The 22,224-nt window shown below is 35.5% G+C and overlaps 1 protein-coding gene across 1 annotated transcript; it reads right to left on the bottom strand.

Annotated features, from left to right (window-relative positions):
• On the bottom strand, window positions 1-19,706 carry LOC135213816 (glutamate receptor-like). The gene is made up of 8 exons (XM_064247930.1): window positions 19,603-19,706; window positions 18,447-18,537; window positions 12,441-12,738; window positions 5,635-5,852; window positions 4,758-4,938; window positions 4,005-4,104; window positions 2,433-2,562; window positions 1-1,032 (listed from the first exon to the last, which is right to left on the bottom strand). The coding sequence occupies exons 1-8, from the start codon at window positions 19,644-19,646 to the stop codon at window positions 949-951; spliced, it is 1,146 nt and encodes a 381-aa protein (XP_064104000.1). The 5' UTR covers window positions 19,647-19,706; the 3' UTR covers window positions 1-948.
• Between the last annotated feature and the right edge of the window lie 2,518 nt (window positions 19,707-22,224).

Raw genomic sequence — 22,224 nt, 5'->3', positions numbered from 1 at the left:
ATGTTGAATAATGTATATTCAGATATGTGTACATGTTCAGGCGTTTCAAATGAATGAAATGAAAGTATAGACCATTACTAGAGAAAAGCGTGGCTAATATCTTCATGCAATAGGACATTGGTCAGGATTAGAGAACTACAGTAGCCGTTGAAATCCACCAATATAGGGAGCTGTTGGAATACTGAGCAAGATTGCCAACTTATATGGTGCTTAGGATAATAAATAAAAAAGAGAGTGTAAGACGAAAGATTAAATGATTAAATATAAGGCGAGGCAAGAAGGCATCAGGTATTTTGCAGAAGTCATCGATGAGAGATATTTATGATAAGTGAGGACTTAGGACTGATAGAAAGAATGACTTAAGTAGCGTACGTATAGTAAGGCCGAGAAGAAAAACAGAATTGTATTAAAGGCATGTTTCAAGGGATAAATTTTAGCTCAACATGGCCATTTAGGCAAAGGCATAAAAATGCAGGAAATTTCTTGGTAAAACAGGAGAGCGGTTCATACTTTTACGGAGAAAAATAAGTAAAGAAAGACAACAAGATACTGGACTGAGTGTATGGACGAGTTGTAAGAGAAAATGTTTGCTTGCATATCAAAGAAATATAAATAGATAAATATGTAGCCTTTTCGAAGACGTTTTCACGTAAATGAAGCAGTGTCGAAGTTGTAGTTATTTAACATCTGAACGAATTAATTTATCATTATGGTGATGAAAGGATGAACATATAAATATCTATCAGAGAACTCAGTTTTATCAGTCATTATAGATACTACAGAAAATCAAATTACTTCAAAGAAAGTTGCAGAACCGAGTACAACCCGTCTCATGACAACCTGGGTATCAGATCACATCCCTGTGTATTGGAACCGAAGAAACTCAGAAACATATTTGACCATAATTTTCCGTGTTCTTATTGTAATTATTCAGCAACTCTCAGGTGTTCAGGAAACATTTCCCAGATAAATCTCCGAACAAAATGTGACTGTTGCCAGCGCCAGTCCTGCTACTAAGAGGACGAACAAACCCTGGAAAAAGAAAGCAAGAGAATGAGAGGTGGGATACGTGAGGGAATGTTCTGCTTACTCTGAGAAATCTACTCTCTTCTTTTGTTACTTCTTTATATATATATATATATATATATATATATATATATATATATATATATATATGATATGTATGTATGTTTACATACTTACATACACACACACGCACACACACACACACACACACACATATATATATATATATATATATATATTGTAACGATCTCGTAATTAGAGACCAACAGGTTCAAGATAAAAACAAGAAATTAGGCTGGAATGAGTGACGAAAGGCAGGGCAAATCAAGGAGGAGGACTGAACAAAATAGAAAAATAACCTTAATAATAATTTATTTACAAGTTAATTTACAAATGTACAACCTAGACTAGGTTTTGGGTGGCGAAAATACAGTAATTATCAATTATCAAAATAATATATAAATAAACCAAAATTATACACCAGCAGTGAACATAGCACAAAACCAGAGCATAAACTCGCTCTACACAAGAAATAATGTTGAAAATTACAATAACATCATTAACAGAGCCATACACTTGCTCGACACATTACAATAGGATTATTAACAGAGCCATACACTTGCTCGACACCAAAACTGAATAACAGGCAATCACGCAAACAGCATAAATAATATCACAAATAGGCAGCATTCAGAATCATACAATAATAAATATAAACAATAGTAAACGAACATTAATAAACCAGCAGCAAACAAAGTCATGCAACACAGAAACAAAACACCAAACTGCATAACTCCGGATAGCATAACAATCTCCGTGGAGACGACACGACATGCTACTGTTGCCTTCTCAGCCGAGGTTTCCCAGGACCTCTCAGGTCGCCATCCAAAACCTGTCTGCAGGCGTCACTCACACCACGACAAAAGTTACCTCGTCACCAGGAGAATAACCACTGGCGGTCAAGGGAAACAAAACAACCATCGTAATGGTCGTTTAAGAAAAATAACGACTCTATCGTTACAATATATATATATATTAATATACATATATTTATAATTATATATATATATATATATATAATAATATAATATAATGATATATAAATTTAGTATATAAATGTATGGTAAAAAACAGAAGAAGGTAGACGTATATACATACACACGCATATACTATATATATATATATATATATATATATTATATATATATATATATATATATAGTGTATGTGTGTGTGTATTATCTTTTAGTCAGTGGATGAAAGCCCTTTATCAGCTATATGTTAAGGACCATATTCAGTAAGCAACATTATAAGCCTGTAAGCATGTTAATAGATCAACAGACTGATAGACGTGCTATATTTACCCATATGTCTGCTGAACAGATGAATAGATAGAAAATATTTACCCACATATTCGATATAGACAGCGGCTCCAGAACTGCAATTGTCGAAGGCATGTATTGGCAGGCGGTGGAATTCGCGACGTTTTTATTGAGCCAGTATTGGTAAAGGCCCGCTTCGAAGATTGCGCTGATCCTGTTATGTAGAGAGAGAGAGAGAGCAGAGAGAGGTGAGGATAAAGATGGAGGATATTAGCAACGGGGCGGTCATGCAATGTCACGTGATATACGATAACGGAATTCTAACGGGTTGTCGTCGGTTATATCTTCCGTTCATGAAGTTGATTGCTCAATGTCTTCTTGTCAAAGTAAGTCGTACGCACCAGCTGATACTGGTCTACATTCTAAACTCATCGAGACAGGCATATATAACACAGACACATCTATATATATATATATATATATATATATATATATATGTATATATATATATATATATATATATATATATCGAGCTACAAATGTCCTTCAATATCTAATTCGCTCTACCTCGGAATTAATATATTTTCATATATGTTTAACCGAAGGGGAATTTTTTTAGGCGATAATAGAATGCCGGCCGACGGGCACGAACCATCGACATCTTCAATTCCAGGACTGGCAGTGAAGCCTTAGCCCACCCCGCCACCGCAAGAGGATATAAGTTTATGCCGCCTCCCGCCGGTTAAACATATATGAAAATATATTGACTCTGAGGTAGAGCGAATAAGATATTAAAGGACAGTTGTAGCTCGATATATGTATATGAATCACGGTAATGTGATATGACTTTATATATATATATATATATATATATATATATATATATATATATATATATATATATATATAATATATATATATATATATATATATATATATATATACATATATATATATATAGTATATATATATATATATATATATATATATATATATATAAAACACACACACACACACACACTCACATATATATATATATATATATATATATATATATATATATATATATATATATATATATATATATATAAGTATGTAGTATGTGTGTAGTTGTGCAATTAAGATCACTGATTTTTTCCTTAGTAGATCAGGGGTTAAATTAGATATAGGCTTAGGAGTCGATGGTTATTATAAAAATATTAAATATCGTTAGGCAATCGGGATTATAAATACTTCTTATAATACTACTATTGTCATTATCACTGTCGTTATCGGCGTTATTCGTTTAGGTCTTTAATCAGTTATTTATCACTGATATTTCCACAATCCATATGCAGCTCTATCTCCCCAGTCCGCGTAGATTGTACTGCCTACCATATGACTTGGGCAGCGCACTGTAGACACTATTAAAAGGCCCCAGCTGCACTACTTTCTTCTCTTTTTTCATCTTCATCCCTTCCTTTTGGTCTCTTTTCACTTAGCTGTCCATCGTATTTAACTTAACCTTGTCCCATATCCAAAAGCCATTCAATAACATTTCTTCACACCAAGCTCTCTATTAGTCTATCGGCGTAACGATCAAGACCTGATGCTCGGAATGAAGGTACCTTCATTCTGCTTACTTATGCTACCTGTGAACCGGTGTTGTTAGAATACCTTTTGTTGATAGCCGCCACCAGAGGGCTTCCTTTCTGGCATACCATGCCCAAGGAAAAGTGGACGAATGCTTCCCGGGCGATGTAGAACTGGCATCTCCCTGTGTCGGGGAGAGTGAGATGATTTAGTGCAAGGTTGCTTTGCAAACATTCTTTAAATACTTCGAAAGAAGTTAAGGAGACTGACCTGTTCTCCTTGGCTTAGGGAAGTTGTGTTCATTGGAAGTGGGCTTGATGCCATTTATCTTTTTTTAATAGAGGCGAACTCTGCCCATTAATCAAAACCATTACGTTAGTCTTGAAATCTGTACCTTATATGTGTGATATATTTTTACTAATTCGAATAAAATTAGGTCGTTATAAACGCTGTAAGAAGTATCTGATATCGAGAAGTAATTTAATGATTCAAGAATAAATCGACTACCATATCTTCTTACGAATTAAATACATGTTATCGAGAAGTAATTGAATGATTCAAGAATAATCAACTTCCATATCTTCTTTCGAATTAAATACATGTTATCGAGAGGTAATTAAGTGATTCAAGAATAATCAAATATCATGTATTCTTACGAATAGTTACCTGTTATCGAGAAGTAATTCAATGATTCAAGAATAAATCGATTATCATTTATTCTTACGAATGAACCATCTGTTATCGAGAAGTAATTAAGTGATTCAAGAATAAATCGACTACCATATATTCTTATGAATTAGATACATGTTATCGAGAAGTAATCAGCTCAAGATTCACCTGTCTTTGAGAAATAAGCCGCAATCATGGAACCGGCATCGATGGTGTCCGTTGCCAAAATGTGGGTGCCTCTGATGACGAGGGTCTCCAGGGCCTGGGCGAACTCCCAGTATGGTATGTCCATGTATCGGCCGATTTTAGAGAGGTCGGCCACTTCCTTCAGGGGTCCACTCTCCACGCTCTGAAATGCTACACTTTCTTTAATAATTCCCACTGAAATACACTCTGTATACTTAGAGATATGCACGTATGACACGAGCGCGCATACATACTCACACACGCAGGCAGGCATGCACACAGGCATATATATGCATATATGTGTTCCTGTATATTTGCTTATATACGCGTATTATATATGAATTTTATATGTATAATTATACAAATATATATAATATGAATTTTTATCAGATCACCGTGATTCATATACATGCATTAAGCTACAAATGTCTTTTAATATCCAATTCGCTCTACCTCGGAATTAATATATTTTCATATATATTAATCGAAGGGGAATTTTTTAGTTGTTAATAATTTTGTCCTCTCGTGGGTTCGAACCACCGTCAAGCGGACTGTGGAGAAATCAGGACTTCAGTGATGATACGACTCGGCTAACAAGCCGATAACGTCATTTATGTCCTGATTTCTCCACAGTCCACTGGGCGCTGGTTCGACCCCACGAAAGGACGAAATTATTACCAACTGAAAAATTCCCCTTCGGTTAACTTATATGAAAATATATTAATTCAGAGGTAGAGCGAATTGGATATTAAAGGACATTTGTAGCTTAATTCATGAATATATATATATATATATATATATATATATATATATATATATATATATATATATATATATATATATATATATATTTACTTACGAACAAATAATCACTCAAAGCTGTTCGACGAGGGAAAATAACGATCATGGATTTATGATCTATCAAATCCCTGATCGTCTGTATGGGTTTAGGAGCGTATTTGATGGCCAGAAGCGACGTGAGGTTTGAGCTGTAACTCCAGCAGATGACCATGGTGGCTATCAGCCAGCCGGCGACTACAAGTCTCTCTGGGAGACTGACTATGTTCATCTCCAGGCCTAAGAAAAGACGTAGATTTTTAAGTAATTTGTATTTTCGCTTGCTCGGGGAGTAAGCCTACAAACTACTTTGTTATTTTTGTTCTTGTTGGAGGGGTTAGGAAAGCCCTATGGAAAAGCCTAAAAAGGTCCGAAAAAGGTGTTTCGCGATGAGTTAAAGATACATTAATTCTAGGATAGAGTATCTATGATTTACTTATTGGAATTGAAATATAAGAAAAATAAGTAATGCGTGTGTTAATCAGTACAGAAAAATTATTTCTAATAAAATATAGCGTATTTATTTGAATTTCCGTTGGTGGAACGACGCTCTATTTGATTGTAGATTTTAGCAAGCGCCCCGAGTAAGCTGAAGGTCAGATCACGCTTTGTTCCAAACATACAAACCTGAGGTTTCTATATGTGGGAAAGTTAACCCCACATTTAAAGACCTCAGGTTTGTATATTAGGAAAAATGTAAATTACTTTCAAATAAAGATTTGTCTTATTTTAGAGCCGACTATAAGTGGTTTTTTACTAACTATAGCGAAGTATGGAATTTAGAACATGCTCTAGGTCTAGGGAATGTGTAGATGTATCCATAATTGCAGAAACGCTGAAAAATATAAATCTAATGGTTAGAAATTTTACAGTGAAGTTAGACCTAACTGTAAAGACTGGTCAGGAAGGTTAACCATTTTATAAAGGAATAGTATTGGTGTAAAACTTCGTAAAAAAAAAAAAAAAAAAAAAAAAAAAAAAATATATATAATATAATATATATATATATATATATTATATAATATATATATATATATATATATGAAGCGATGGAGTGTGCTGCGAGATCTTTCGACTCGAGGTCCTTTACTTAGCAGTCTACTAAGTAAAGGACCTCGAGTCGAAAGATCTCGCAGCACACTGCATTGTTTCACTCTAGAAATAATTGTACTTTACGCTCTTAACGAATTCACTAATTCTGAAAACATATACATTATTTTCATCTCAGTTCAGAATATGCACAGCATTAAAAATATAAAGGCAATATTCGTAACTGCATTAGATATTCGATTACAGTAGGCCTACTAGGTACAGTGATGCTCAAATCTCATGCGACATGACTCCATAGGATTTCGTTCAAAATTCACTAACTGGCAACCTAGCATGCTCCATATTTATCTAGTATTTCAGTGTGAAAACACGATTATTGCATACAATAAGGCCACCTTATGTTTCGTACAAGTGAAATCTCTCATTTATTTCAAAACTGTAAGAAAATGTCACATGTAGCAAATTTTAGGAAAAACTCTACGAAACATTTTCATAATTTTCGTTCACACATCGCTGAAGCCTTTGACCAAACCGTCATCAAACATCAGTTTAAATGTTAATTAAAAAATGAAAAAAATGGTCATAACAATAATAATGCTTCCAAAGCAAGCATAAAATTTTAAGTAGTCCTATTTGATTGCTTTTACACCTCGGTGCTGAAAAAAATGTAAATATGCAGATACAAAAGTAGAATGCGCCACCGTTATCAACGTGTGAGGGGAGCGTCACGAGCGTGTGTGACGTATCATTAGTGTCGGTGCAACCAGAGTCAAAGTATACAGGGTCTGCTCACGAGGCGGTACTAAAACCTATCCCCGCCCCTTGTGAAACGTCATCAGTTACAAAAGGACCATATCTTTATGAAACTATATTTACGATAACATTTTCACATAACTATTTTAGCGATGACGTTTTTTATATAAATGTTCCTCTTATTGCATGTTGCCGTATACTACGTTAAAGTACAAAGAATGCTCTTTCAAATGATATATAGCACATTACAATTACGATTACTTTCAAACCCACAAACGCGCACAGAATATATTATCTATGCACACAAAAGTGTGCAATTACTTCAACCATCAACCTACATACATTCACGTTTCGTAGCGTACCTGACTAAGGGATGATGATAGAAAGAAACTGAAAAGTGGATTAGAAAGCTGATAAAATTTACTATATAATGCATAAATTATATTGATAGGTGTTCTCAGAAATTTTCGAGCAATTCTAGGTCAAAGACGGACCAAAATTTTAAAATTTTATGTAAATATTTACAACATTTTTCTTACATAATTTTTCATCTTATTACATTTTGCCATATACCATGTAAAAGTACAAAGAATACCCTTTCAATAGGTATGTGACACATTACAATTACAATTATTTTCAAACCCATAATCACGCACAGAAAAAATTAACTTCGCCTGCAAAAATTATAAAAAGTAAAGCATTCGTGGGAGATCTGAAATCTAGCCCCGCCCCTTGTGAAACGTCATCAGATACATCCAGCCAAACTGACGAATACGTTTTTGTATTTTTTTCGAAAATATTATAATCGTTTGAGGCATGCATAATTAATACCTTTATGTATACAGTTTGTGTTATATGTAAACTTACGTGTTCGGAAGTATATTTATGTGATATGAAGTGCTAATGAGAAATTTGGTGGAAATGTGTTCCCTGTATCATTTACCTTATCATTTAGTCCTTTGACACCTTATATCGTATATGATGTAATTCTTATACTTTTGATATTTTCTTTTTTCTGGTCAAGTCGTGCAAATGTAACTGGACATTTTTTACACTGCCTGTATCCACATTTTCTTTGTATTTATTGCATAACAATAAGTATTCATAATAAGATTTGGAAAATATAATTAATCTATCATTCTAACCTTTAGCATAAAAAAAGTTGCTTTTCAAAGTGAAGTATGAACACAGTGACAGAACTAAATACATTTCTTAAGAATGATTTAAAATCGATAATATTACCACCTGAGAGAGAGAGAGAGAGAGAGAGAGAGAGAGAGAGAGAGAGAGAGAGAGAGAGAGAGAGAGAGAGTTCATGTTATAAAAAATGGACTTAGAGAGAATACAGCAAACCAGTATATAGGTAAGTAAATAAATAAGTAAAGAATAAACATATGAAGAAAGCTGGAGTAGCTATGTGTGTTCAAACTGGTATATTTTGTGGAATAAAACAAAGCTTGGTGACTAAATGAGAGAATGGGCATTTAAAAAATCAAATATGTGACCTCTCTACAGATCTTATCATCAAGATTTTATGAAAAACACCATGTGATATGGATTAAATGTATAAAAACTACGGGTTCTTTAAGTAATTCAATGGAGAAGCAAGGAAAGTGTTACTTTTGTGACGTCACAGTATTAGCTCCGCCCCCACTGCCGAGTTGAGCAGACCCTATATACTTTGACTCTGGGTGCAACAGCAACCACCTGGTGTAACATAAGTAGAACTACACTGAGTAGCGACAATGGAATTATCTTGAAAACATTTACTTTATATGTTAGAGAAATATTTGAATTTTCATACATAATTATTTGTTATATTTCTTAAACATTTCAGAAAAGATGGCATACAAGCAAATATTCGCCTATGCAATTATTCTTTTGTCAAAGCCAAGATATTTTTTCTAGGCCTAGGTGTTTGATTTCTTTACACTTAACAGTCACATCTCTCTATTAACAATTTCTGGCCAGAAAGCAAATGAGGTTATCTACACATTACTGCACTTCAAGTTACCTTATGAAAGAATAAATTATACACCAAAAGCGAGCAGAAGGACTTTTAAGAAAATAATATTTTAAACCAATTGAAAAAAGTGATCCATACGCCTTAATATTAATACTAATGATATTTCGATTAATAGCCATCTTCTCCATATAATCAAAATCATCATCCTCTTTTATTCCTCAAAGAACAGGTAATCTCTACCAATAAAAACATTAGTAGCAGATTACACTTCAGAAGGCTTCGAATATTTTTTTTAGACCTATAAATCCTTTTGCAACATACAGGCAGCTTAAACACAGTCTAACACTTCAACATTCTAAGAAAACTGGTTGTAAGTCATATAAGTATTGTATTCCTCAAGGAACAGGTAATCTTTACAAATAAATTCACTAGTAACAGATTACATCTCAGAAGGCTGAGATGGTTTCTTTAGGCCTATGAAATATTTTGCAACATACAGGCAGCTTAAACACCTCCGAAAACTTTAACATTCAAAGAAAACTGGTTTTAATTCAAATTCCTACTTTGAAAATGTTGTTATGACTGTTAAGCTTATTAGGTCTACTGTCATGATGCTGCAGACGTGGTTATGTTGACCAGTCCGAGGAGCATGTTAAATGTGCTTTGATTAATGGCACCGCTAACCTTATCACACCGCACTTTGAACTAAGCAGCAGCGTTAAAAGAAAAAAAATCAGTTCAAATCACATAGATTACGAATCATACCAATACAAAAGGGATCATATTCATAAACCATAAGGAAAATAGGGCTAGCTGTGAATTCGCAAACTTGTCGACATGTATGACATTAAAAAAAAAAAAAAAAGTCACGTTGAGTCTGAGAATCTGGACGATACAAAAAGAATCATGTCGCATGTGATTTGATACCACTGTACAGTCGGCAAGAATAGTGAAGATACAGTTATCTTAAATCTTCGGACACGTATTGCTCAATAATGCCACACCTGGCCACTCTAGAAAGGGGGCGAGCTTCAAAATCATTGCCTTTGTTGCTTTTTAGATTTCCATTAACTTTACACCATAAAGATTCTGTAGAAGTCCTATAATAATTTATACTTGAATGTGGTAACAGGCTCTATATAATTTGTTAATGTTGGTTTGGTAACGTCTGTTAAGAGCAGAATATCGATTATCCTTTTTTAAAACCTATTGTGAAACCTTAATTATATGTAATGTTTGATACTAAACCGAAGTAAAATTCATGCGTAATTGAAGACAGATCTTAAAAAATGAGAGAATTTTTCTTTTTAAATTTCGGCAGTACTTCTGGAAATCGTGAGGAACAATACAGTAAAGAATGAAATATTATGACGAGAGAGAGAGAGAGAGAGAGAGAGAGAGAGAGAGAGAGAGAGAGAGCATAGGCCTATCAATAGAGATACTTAATTCATTATATTTACTTTGAGAGATTGAGTGATATTTTTTCAAATGTGTTTCAAAAGTGGAGAGAGAGAGAGAGAGAGAGAGAGAGAGAGAGAGAGAGAGAGCTCGGAAGCAAAGGCCCATCTGTAGATACTTAATTCATTATATTTAGTTTTAGAGATTTGAGTGATAATATTTTTCAAATGTGTTTTAAAAGTGGAGAGAGAGAGAGAGAGAGAGAGAGAGAGAGAGAGAGAGAGAGAGAGAGAGAGAGAGAGCTAAATCTGCTTACGAAAGCATAGGCCTATTTATAACTACTTAATTTCATTATATTTTCTTTGGGAGATTGAGTGGTGATATATATTTTCAAAGTATGTTTTAGAAGTGGAGAGAGAGAGAGAGAGAGAGAGAGAGAGAGAGAGAGAATATTATAGTATTGGTGACGGACTTGTGATGGGGAAAAGCAGAAGAAAGAGCGATGAGTCGGTACACAGATACCTGGGCAACAGGGTGATATGGCTGCCAAGATCGTGCTGCACTATGCTAGATAAATTTGAAGGACCATAGTATTCAAGTTAATTCTCTAAGAAATTCATACTCTAATCTTTATTTCATTCGACAGTTGCCGTAACATTCCAAGACTGTGAAAAGACGTGGAAAATTTCAAATACAGGCTCTCTTGATAGTCTGTAATTTTGAGAATTTGTTTTCATCCACGAATCATTCACGAAAAAAAAGCTGTATTAAGTCAAAGTATTTACTACCACAAATAACTCAATATGTATTGCACAGATAATTAAAGTTTTAAATCGTGCAAAAAATGCTGATGTGTTGGGAGATCTTTCAGTATCGCGGCAAAGTAATACAGTCTTGTAGGCTGACTACGAATTGCTTTGTAATGGGAGCATAGCCAGAAAATCTTAGAGCTGACATGCTACTGTAACCTTGATAAAGATTTATTTTTAAAGACAATAACTTCGTAAACAGCCACTAGTATTCGATCCATGTCAACGTCAAAGTAATCAAAGTGTGAAATCCGTTACGTAAGCCAGTATCCAGTGACTTGCGCTTTCCAGCTCGAAGTTCTAGGGCTCCTCCTCACATCATTGAAAACGCTCTTGCAGATGCAACTAGATTTGCTTAACTTACCTTAGCCGTCGCAACATTGGCTGCCATTGAGGTCAGCTAACTTTAAACGCTTTAGAATACAAACGTAAATTTGTAGAAACTCGAATAATTACATTCACCACTTACGATGATGCAATAATGTTCCCGTTCATGAAGGAAAACGAGTAAATATTGTCGTCGTGATACATAGTACTACTATCAGAAATTCACATTCTGTTTACCAAATCTCTATGAACGAAGCCATCTGAGAAATTCCAATTACTTCGGACATATATCGTGTTTTTAAGTATCTGAACGGTTTTGTTCAGCAGTTTCAACTTATATGATATAATTTACAATGTATTTTCATATTCTAGAGTAAATTTAGCGAGATTGTGTCTTTTCAGTAAAAACAAATGGAAAATTCGATGAATGAAAGCTAATGAGAACTGTATCTTCACTTTTCTTGTCGACAGTACATTAGTATAGTTATGGTATGCGAGCACAGTACTTTACATACAAAAACAAACCTTGCTGAAGAAGGAGCCTGTAGGTGTGGAAGAAGACAGCATACGCGTACTTTCCCAGAGGCTGTTTCTCGTGTCTCTTCCCAAAAGCTGTCGTCAGCACAGCGACCAGCCACGTGGACAGGAAAGTGCACAGCCAAACTGTGGACGTCAGGGGGAACGCGAAGCCCCAGGGGTCCACCTCTGCCCGGTTCTGGGCCACGATGAACTTGCGGGCGTCGAAGATGAAATTGACGGTGAAGTCGATGGCCTTGCTCCTGACTTCGGTGACGTCGTGAGGCCCCACGGCGAAGTCTGCTTCCTTGGAGGGCGGTGATTATTATCATTATTATTATTATTGTTCTCTATTAATATTGTTTTTAAAGGTCGACAGTAATATACTAATGTTTGTTTTGTATGGTGTTTTTATGTTGCATGGAACCAGTGGTTATTCAGCAACGGGACCAACGGCTTTACGTGACTTCCGAACCACGTCGAGAGTAAACTTCTATCTCCAGAAATACACATCTTTCACACCTCAGTGGAATACCCGAGAATCGAACTCGCGGCCACCGAGGTGGCAGGCCAAGACCATACCGATCACGCCACTGAGGCGCTTGATATATTAACGACTTTGACGACTACGATATCATAGCTTATCTGTAAAATTCAAGTATATACACCGATTTTGACCCTGTATGTGATCATGACCTCTATAGGCGCTCTACTAGCCTGTTTTAAGTAGCACGGAAAAAGCCGCTATTCGGAAAACAGAGAAGAATCTCTACAAGCGTAACGCTGCTGAAGTAGCCATTACTTTTAATAAAGTATGCTTGAGAGAGGGTCTGCTTCCTAAGTATATAATAATAATAATAATAATAATAATAATAATAATAATAATAATAATAATAATAATAATAATGTTCTAAAGGGTCGACAATAATACAAAGTGTAAAAAGTCCGTGTATATTTATACACGGACGTTTTACACTTTGTATTATTGTGGACCCTTTAGAACATTATATATACTCTCGTGATAGAGTTTTTCCATAATAATAATAATAATAATAATAATAGTAATAATAATGGGTGAAAATCTCAGTTACGAGGGCACAAGTAATGTTCTTTAAAGTCCACAATAACATACTAATGGTAGCGGTAGTTTTTTTTTTTTTTTTTTTTTTATAAAACTATGTAAAAGCTTTCGAACCCTATCCTGGGTTCATCTTCCGTCGAATGGATAATTTATCATAAAAAGTATCAAGGTAAACAAGACAAAGATGTCAAGAATGGCTTGTTTACCGTGATACATTTTATGTTAAATTGTTCATTTGACTGAAGATGAACTCAGGGTAGGGCTCGAATGCTTTTTACATAGTTTTATAAAATTTTGCTACCGCTACTATTTGTGTATTATTGTGGACCTTTAAGAACATTACTTGTGCCCTCGTAACTGGAATTTCTACCCATTATTATTATTATTATTATTATATTATTATTATTATTATTATTATTATTATTATTATTATTATTAATTATTATTATTTATTTTTTTTTTTGCTCTATCACAGTCCTCCAATTCGACTGGGTGGTATTTATAGTGTGGGGTTCCGGGTTGCATCCTGCCTCCTTAGGAGTCCATCACTTTCTTACTATGTGTGCCGTTTCTAGGATCACACTCTTCTGCATTAGTCCTGGAGCTACTTCAGCCTCTAGTTTTTCTAGATTCCTTTTCAGGGATCTTGGGATCGTGCCTAGTGCTCCTATGATTATGGGTACGATTTCCACTGGCATATCCCATATCCTTCTTATTTCTATTTTCAGATCTTGATACTTATCCATTTTTTCCCTCTCTTTATCTTCAACTCTGGTGTCCCATGGTATTGCGACATCAATGAGTGATACTTTCTTCTTGACTTTGTCAATCAACGTCACGTCTGGTCTGTTTGCACGTATCACCCTATCCGTTCTGATACCATAGTCCCAGAGGATCTTTGCCTGATCGTTTTCTATCACTCCTTCAGGTTGGTGCTCGTACCACTTATTACTGCAAGGTAGCTGATGTTTCTTGCACAGGCTCCAGTGGAGGGCTTTTGCCACTGAATCATGCCTCTTTTTGTACTGGTTCTGTGCAAGTGCCGGGCATTCGCTTGCTATGTGGTTTATGGTTTCATTTTTCGTATTGCACTTCCTACATATGGGAGAGATGTTATTTCCGTCTATCGTTCTTTGGACATATCTGGTTCTTAGGGCCTGATCTTGTGCCGCTGTTATCATTCCTTCAGTTTCCTTCTTTAGCTCTCCCTTCTGTAGCCATTGCCAATTGTCATCGCTGGCTAGTTCTTTAGTCTGTCTCATGTATTGTCCGTGCATTGGTTTGTTGTGCCAGTCCTCTGTTCTGTCTGTCTTTCTCCTGTCTCTGTATATTTCTGGGTCTTCGTCTACTTTTATTAGTCCTTCTTCCCATGCACTCTTGAGCCACTCATCTTCACTGGTTTTCAGATATTGTCCCAGTGCTCTGTTTTCGATGTTGACGCAGTCCTCTATACTTAGTAGTCCTCTCCCTCCTTCCTTTCGTGTTATGTATAGTCTGTCCGTATTTGCTCTTGGGTGTAGTGCTTTGTGTATTGTCATATGTTTCCTGGTTTTCTGATCTATGCTGCGGAGTTCTGCCTTCGTCCATTCCACTATTCCTGCGCTGTATCTGATTACTGGCACTGCCCATGTGTTTATGGCTTTTATCATATTTCCGGCGTTGAGTTTTGACTTGAGTATCGCCTTGAGTCTCTGCATATATTCTTTCCTGATCGTGTCCTTCATCTCTTGGTGTTTTATATCCCCTCCTTCCATTATTCCCAGGTATTTGTATCCTGTCTCATCTATGTGTTTGATGTTGCTCCCATCTGGTAGCTTTATCCCTTCAGTTCTCGTTACTTTGCCTTTTTGTATGTTGACTAAGGCGCATTTTTCTATTCCAAACTCCATCCTGATGTCCCCAGATACAATCCTTACAGTCTGTATTAGGGTATCTATTTCCTTGATGCTCTTACCATACAGCTTGATGTCGTCCATGAACATCAGATGGTTGATTCTGTTGCCTCTTTTCTTGAGTTGGTACCCGGCATCCATCTTCTGTAGTACTTTTGTCATGGGAATCCTGGCTACTACGAAGAGTAGTGGGGACAGTGAGTCGCCCTGGAAGATCCCTCTCCTGATATTAACCTCTGCTAGTCTTATTCCAGAGCTTGTAAGTATTGTATTCCAGTTGCGCATTGTATTTTTGAGGAAGCTGATGGTGTTTTCCTCTGCCCCATATATTTTCAGGCATTCTATTAGCCATGTGTGTGGTATCATGCCGAAGGCTTTCTTATAGTCTATCCATGCCATGCTTAGGTTGGTTTTCCTTCTCCTACTGTTCTTCATTACCATTTTGTCTATCAGGAGCTGGTCTTTTGTGCCCCTACACTTCCTTCTGCAGCCTTTCTGTTGGTGGGGGATGGTGTTTGTCTCCTCTAGGTAGTTGTATAGCCTTTCACTGATGATACCTGTTAGTAACTTCCACATTATTGGTAGGCAGGTGATAGGCCTGTAGTTACTGGCTATATTTCCCTTACTCTTGTCTTTTTGTACTAAGGATGTTCTTCCTGTGGTCATCCATTTGGGTGCTTGGTGATTTGAGATACAATGCTGGAGTTGTTCTGCTATTCGTGGGTGTAGGGCCTTGAAGTTTTTGAGCCAGTATCCATGGACTTCATCGGGACCTGGGGCTTTCCAGTTTGGCATTTTCTTTAGTTGGTGTCTGACTGTGTCTGTCGTGATCTCTGTGAATCTTTGTTTTATTCTCCCTGTTTCTTCTTCCTTGACTTCCTGGAGCCATGTTGCATGTTTGTTGTGTGATACCGGATTGCTCCATATGTTTTCCCAGAGTCTCTTACTTGGTTCGGCTTCAGGAATTTCTGGGTGGTTGTCTTCCCCTCTAGTTGGCTGTATAGTCTTTTCTGGTTGGTCCGAATAGTTTGTTCTGTTGGTATCCCTTATTCCTGTTCATGTACCGTTGGATCTTGTGTGCTTTGGCCTTAAGCCTCTGTTTTACATCTTCTATTGTGTTGTTAGTCCCCTCTCTTGTACTTTGTATTTCTCGTTGAGTTCCTCCCTTGTTTTCTTGCTTCTTAGCCTTTTTTCTGCCATCTCTTTTATTATTATTATTATTATTATTATTATTATTATTATTATTATTATTATTATTATTATTATTAAAAAAATCCTCATGGTAGCACGAGTCTTCAAATGGAGAAACAAAATCCACAGTTTTGTAAATGTACATATATTTAAATTTAAAAACAGCAAGGATAGCTTTCGAGAATCTGTTCGGTTCCCCTTATCAATCTGATTGATAAGGGGAACCGAAAGCTATCCTTGCTGTTTATTAATCTAAATATATGTACATTTACATAACTGTGGATTTGTTTCTCCACTATTATTATTATTATTATTATTATTATTATTATTATTATTATTATTATTATTATTATTATTATTATTATTATTATTATTATTATATTATTATTATTATTCAGAAGATGAAACCTATTCATACGGAACAAGCTCAGAGTGACCATTGACTTGAAATTCAAACGCAAGAAAAGTGAACAATTTGTTGTTTTAGATTAAAAATCAACATAATTATATTGTGCCTTAGAAAGGAACATGCACAATTATTATTGGTAGTGAAAACCTGCGATATTTGCAGAAGTAAAGGGAACTTCAAGAATGATAATGATGAAGATTTTCTAACCTTTTTTATTTTCTCAGCCTCAAAATGTAACAATTCCAATCTTATTTTTATTTTTACTTTTAGAATTTAATCCCCATCTTTATAAACAGTCTTTATAAACGAAATCAAGATATAAATGCGCCAAATATATCAGACAGAAACGAATAAACTTATTACTACCATTACTCAAGATGGGGCATTGATTTGCAATAAGACCAATGACTTGCTTTAACGGGGAATAAGCAACAAATGACTAATGACTCCTTAACAAACAAATACATACTTACAATTGAAGACAGGCAATTCATAATAACGTTAAAGTATACATTCTGCAAGTGTTTGCTAATAATCCGTAAAAGTAAGACTCGCTACCTCTGGTGGATGTCGGCTTTCTTTGTGAACCACTAGCCATTTTGTCAAAACTAACTCCCTAGTGTTTAGTCCCGTTTACACACTCACACACACACACACACACACCACACACACACACACACACACATATATATATATATACATATATATATGTATGTATGTATGTTTGTGTATACATATATACATAATATGTAGCCTATATATATCTATATATATAATTGAATTTTTTCGACTCGAATAATCATCATGTATCCTCAAGTCAGCTCTTACAATGAACGATTTCTCCCTCATGCTCATAAATGTATGGTAATTACTTTAATATGATTTGATTACGTAAAGACGGATTAAGATCACACATATTCGTGTTATCATGAACTATGTACGTGAATAATTCTGGGCGCATACATTGTATATGTGTGTGAATGTGTATATATATACACACATATATATAGTATATATATATATATATATATATATATATATATATGTGTGTGTGTGTGTGTGTGTGTGCGTGTGTGTGTGTATAAGTAAATGATATATATATATATATATTATCAATTATATATATTAATATATATTATATATATATAATATATGTTTATATGAGATTTACACTATAATTATAAAAGCTATTGGTCAGATTTCGCAAAGTGATTATCTCGATTCTTAACATGTAGTCAAAGGATTTCCCTATAAAATCCCCGTGTGTCCTCGGGACAGCCATCTTTCCACTCCATCCATATCACTGGCATCAGCATTCTTAGTTTATAAACTTTAGAATATTCGGATATATTACAATGTAAAACAAATACTCTGTTAAACTGACATGTTGAATGACCATGAATATTATCTGTGTGGTTCTAATTTACCTTCTGCACACTTACATGTCTGTAAACTTGGCCTACAAGGCCGGTCCAAGTGCCATTAGGATTCAGAGAGCCCCACTGACCGTCAGGCGGCTGTCGTATCCTATATCTGGAAATAAAAGCAAATCTTAGTTTAACCAGACCACTGAGCTGAGTAACAGCTCTCGTAGGGCTGGCCCGAAGGATTAGATATTTTGACGTGGATAGGAACCAACTGGTTACTTAGCAACGGGGCCTGCAGATTATTGTGGGATCCGAAACACATTATATCGAGAAATGGATTTCTAATCACCATAAATGATTTCCTCTGGTTCCGCATTGGCAGCGACTGGGAGCGAACTTGGGCTACAAGATTGGTAGGTGAGTACGCAACCCACTCGCCCAGTGAGGAACTCTCCATGTCTGGAAAATTACAGACCTCTCTAAGGTATACCGTTCTCAATTTGTTGAAGCCATACTCTCTAGTGTTTTAAATTTTTTGTCATTAAACATTCGGAAATTTTCCTATTATACAAAATGGGCAGGACATTTAATTTGTTTCTGAATGATCTAGGAGTTACGTTCCTTGATCAACATAAAGTAATTTCTAAGTAGAAAAAAAAATGATAAAATACATATAATAATCATTAATATGGAACAAGGACATCAGATTTCTATACAAGTTCCATATACAACCTTCCACATAACTAAAATACTCTCCCGTAAGGGGTAGTGCCGTCAGTGCACCTCATTCGGTGCAATCTAGGCATTACTTAAGGTTGTTTGCAACGTCCCTTTGGCCCCTAGCTGCAACCACTTTCATTTCTTTTACTGTACCTCCTTTCATATTCTCTTTCTTCCATCTTACTGTCCACCCTCTCCTAATAGTTGTTTCATAGTGCAACTGCGAGGTTTTTCTCCTTAACACCTTTCAAACCTTCTACTGTCAATTTCCGTTTCAGCGCTGAATGGCCTTAGTTGTCCCAGTGCTTGGCATAATGGCAAAAATCTATATAAATCAAAATCAAATCAAATAAAATCAATTACATACTCATTAGTGCAAAAGTATATAAACATAAATATACAATTGAAAATGAGAATGAAACATTCTTTGCAACGACAGTTCACCCATGGATTAAAAGAGGGAATCTAAAGCACAGAATAAAAATGAGACGAAGAAAAGCCACTGACTTACGTGACGTTCAAAGACTGCGTTATGGCGTTGGTCAATTTGGCCATGGGGCCACCGAAGTCGTACCTGTCCCCATTCTCGTCCAGTTTTTTCAGGGTCACGTGCGCTGTCCACTCCTCGGCTGCTATTGTCGCTTGCACTGGTACAGTAAGTTCCAGAAGTGAAGCGACAAAGCTCAGAACTGATCGTACTTCTTTAGAAATTCTTGTGGGGTTGCCAGTTAGTATATTCTATTCCAATTATTGTCATCCTATTTATATGATAATACGTATCAGTGATTAACTGTATAAGCACAGAAAATATTCCTCAGTGATTGATCAATGTTAGTTCAATAATTGTTTATTAAATGGAAAGAAAATTCCCATAGAATCATCTGCGGCTCTCAAGTGTGATATCAAGTGTTCAACATAGAGTGACAGCAGGAACCGAGTGCATAAGCATTGGCCTAATATAATTTGTAAATTAACTTTCTACTTTTATGCGTTATATCGAAAGTTATTATGATTTTCTTTTGATAAAGCACTGAGAAGTTTAGCATCTGATTAAATGGAAATATAAATAAGACAAAAGTGTAAAAAAAAAAACCCAAGTATATGCGCGTTTAGCGTTGGCTACATGGTTAGGCCTATTTCAAGAATCAAGGAAATATATTTTCCAGCTTGTTAGATAATAATTTCATCGAATTCCTCAATTGTGCAAATTTTTGCACGTGGAATTGCGTTCAGGGTGGCATCAAACAAGTATTTTCGTAGGTTTCCACCTTTTTTTTCAGTGCATAAGTGAGACTATTCTTGTCCATACGATCCGGAGTGTGAATATGCTTGGCGAGCATTATTTTAAATTCGAGTATCCTCCTGTTGTGTCTCTCTCTCTCTCTCTCTCTCTCTCTCTCTCTCTCTCACACTCTCTCTCTCTCTCTTTCAGGACCTTTTTATCTAGTCAGGAATAACCAGAGGCCTGTTTTAAGAATCGAGCACTAGGCCTATTGGCCATGCTCGGGTACTTCTTTATATATATATATATATATATATATATATATATATATATATATATATATATATATATATATATACATATATATATATATATATATATATATATATATTGGGGATACAATCCACAATGAAGTAAATTCCTCTTGTAGTTTAAAATATATAGTACATGGGAGGGAAAACCACGCAATAATTTTAAAGGTACCAAGGTTGTTTTTGCATGTAACGACCGGACTTTTTGAGACGAGTAGTAGAAGGGGCGTTAATTTCATTAAACGAGACCTTTGCAGGAATACTGGCATTACAGAAAATACAGCTATTTGTGAAGAGATATGTAGGCGGGAAAGGGAAAATTTCAAACTTTAGAATATATGTGCCAATAACGATGCTGCTTCCTCTCCTGTTTACTCCACTCAGGTCATTTCTCCAACTAACCACCCAACCACCATAGAACAAGCAGTTGACAATAGAAACATTCCCCCACGAAGATCAAGACGAATTCTGGAAAGAACGAGGGCTCAACCGCCTGATCATTCATAATATGAACTAGCTGTTACCTAACCTTGTTGTTTTTTCAAATGTTTGTGCTCTTACTTGTTAGTTCCTTGAGGTGACATATCACACTTTTAGTGAACAAGACCACAGTTGATGGTCGAAAGCTCTAATCCTATACAAGTTACTATATATTTTAAACTACAAGAGGAATTTACTTCATTGTGGATTGATAATCCCCATTTACTTAGAGGTACGACATAGTACCTGGCTTCTGCATCTATATATATATATATATATATATATATATATATATATATATATATATATATTTGTATGGTATATACATATATATATATATATATGTATATATATATATGTATATGTATATGTATGTATATATATAATATATATATATATATATATATACCAAAAAAAAAAACTTAAAAAACTCATACATTTCTGTTACATAATAATGCTTGACTGGATCGAACTGATTACTGGTGGTCCGTGGAAAATATGAATTTAGGTGATATCCACTCCCTATTGATACGCCCACTTACGCAAATTCAGTCTTAAATTTCACGGTTGGAATATGATTCGAAGATTGAGGAAAAAGGTTTAAGTGAAAAAGGTGGAGTTAAGATTGTGGGTAGAGGTAGAGGTAGAGGGGAGAGGGGCGGTTGGGGTCTGTCGTCTCCCTACTCAACCAGTTGGTGATTTTTGACGGGTGTTCTGGTTGCTTGCGACTGTCTTTCTTATTTATTATATAGCGAGTCTGTTTCCCAGGTGCAAGGACAGGTCCAGGTGTCGGTCCTGATGGTTATATCTTTGCCTAAATAACAGGACAGTGCCCTTGCATTGTAAGCCTTGCTATGCCCGGAACTAGGCCTAGTCACCTGACGGTAGCATCAGCAGTTAGAGCCTTTTCTCGAATATGGTGTTTTATTTGTCGTCCTAGAAGCTAGAATCAGAACTGCCAACCACACCCAACTTCTCTATTGAATCTAAGTGCATTCATGGTTGATTATGTTAATGTCGCGGAGATTTTCCCTTTACATTCTATTGATACTTGCATGGTTGTATGCATCTTCGCTAAATAATTGATAATAAAACTATGATATTAAATATTTGTTTCCAC

The sequence above is a fragment of the Macrobrachium nipponense genome, chromosome 43, assembly GCF_015104395.2.
Source record: "Macrobrachium nipponense isolate FS-2020 chromosome 43, ASM1510439v2, whole genome shotgun sequence".
NCBI classification, from domain to species: Eukaryota; Metazoa; Arthropoda; class Malacostraca; order Decapoda; family Palaemonidae; genus Macrobrachium; species Macrobrachium nipponense.
The sequence above is the reverse complement of the archived record's forward strand: the minus strand, read 5'-3'. Positions and strand labels throughout refer to the sequence as shown.

Excerpts from the sequence above, each read along its gene's own strand:
- LOC135213816 (XM_064247930.1), bottom strand. The coding sequence starts at position 19,646 with ATGGCCAAATTGACCAACGCCATAACGCAGTCTTTGAACGTCAC. Across the intron at positions 12,739-18,446 it reads TAGGCCAAGTTTACAGACAT|GAAGCAGACTTCGCCGTGGG; the intron begins GTAAGTGTGCAG and ends CCGCCCTCCAAG. Across the intron at positions 4,939-5,634 it reads CTTTGAGTGATTATTTGTTC|AGCGTGGAGAGTGGACCCCT; the intron begins GTAAGTAAATAT and ends GTAGCATTTCAG.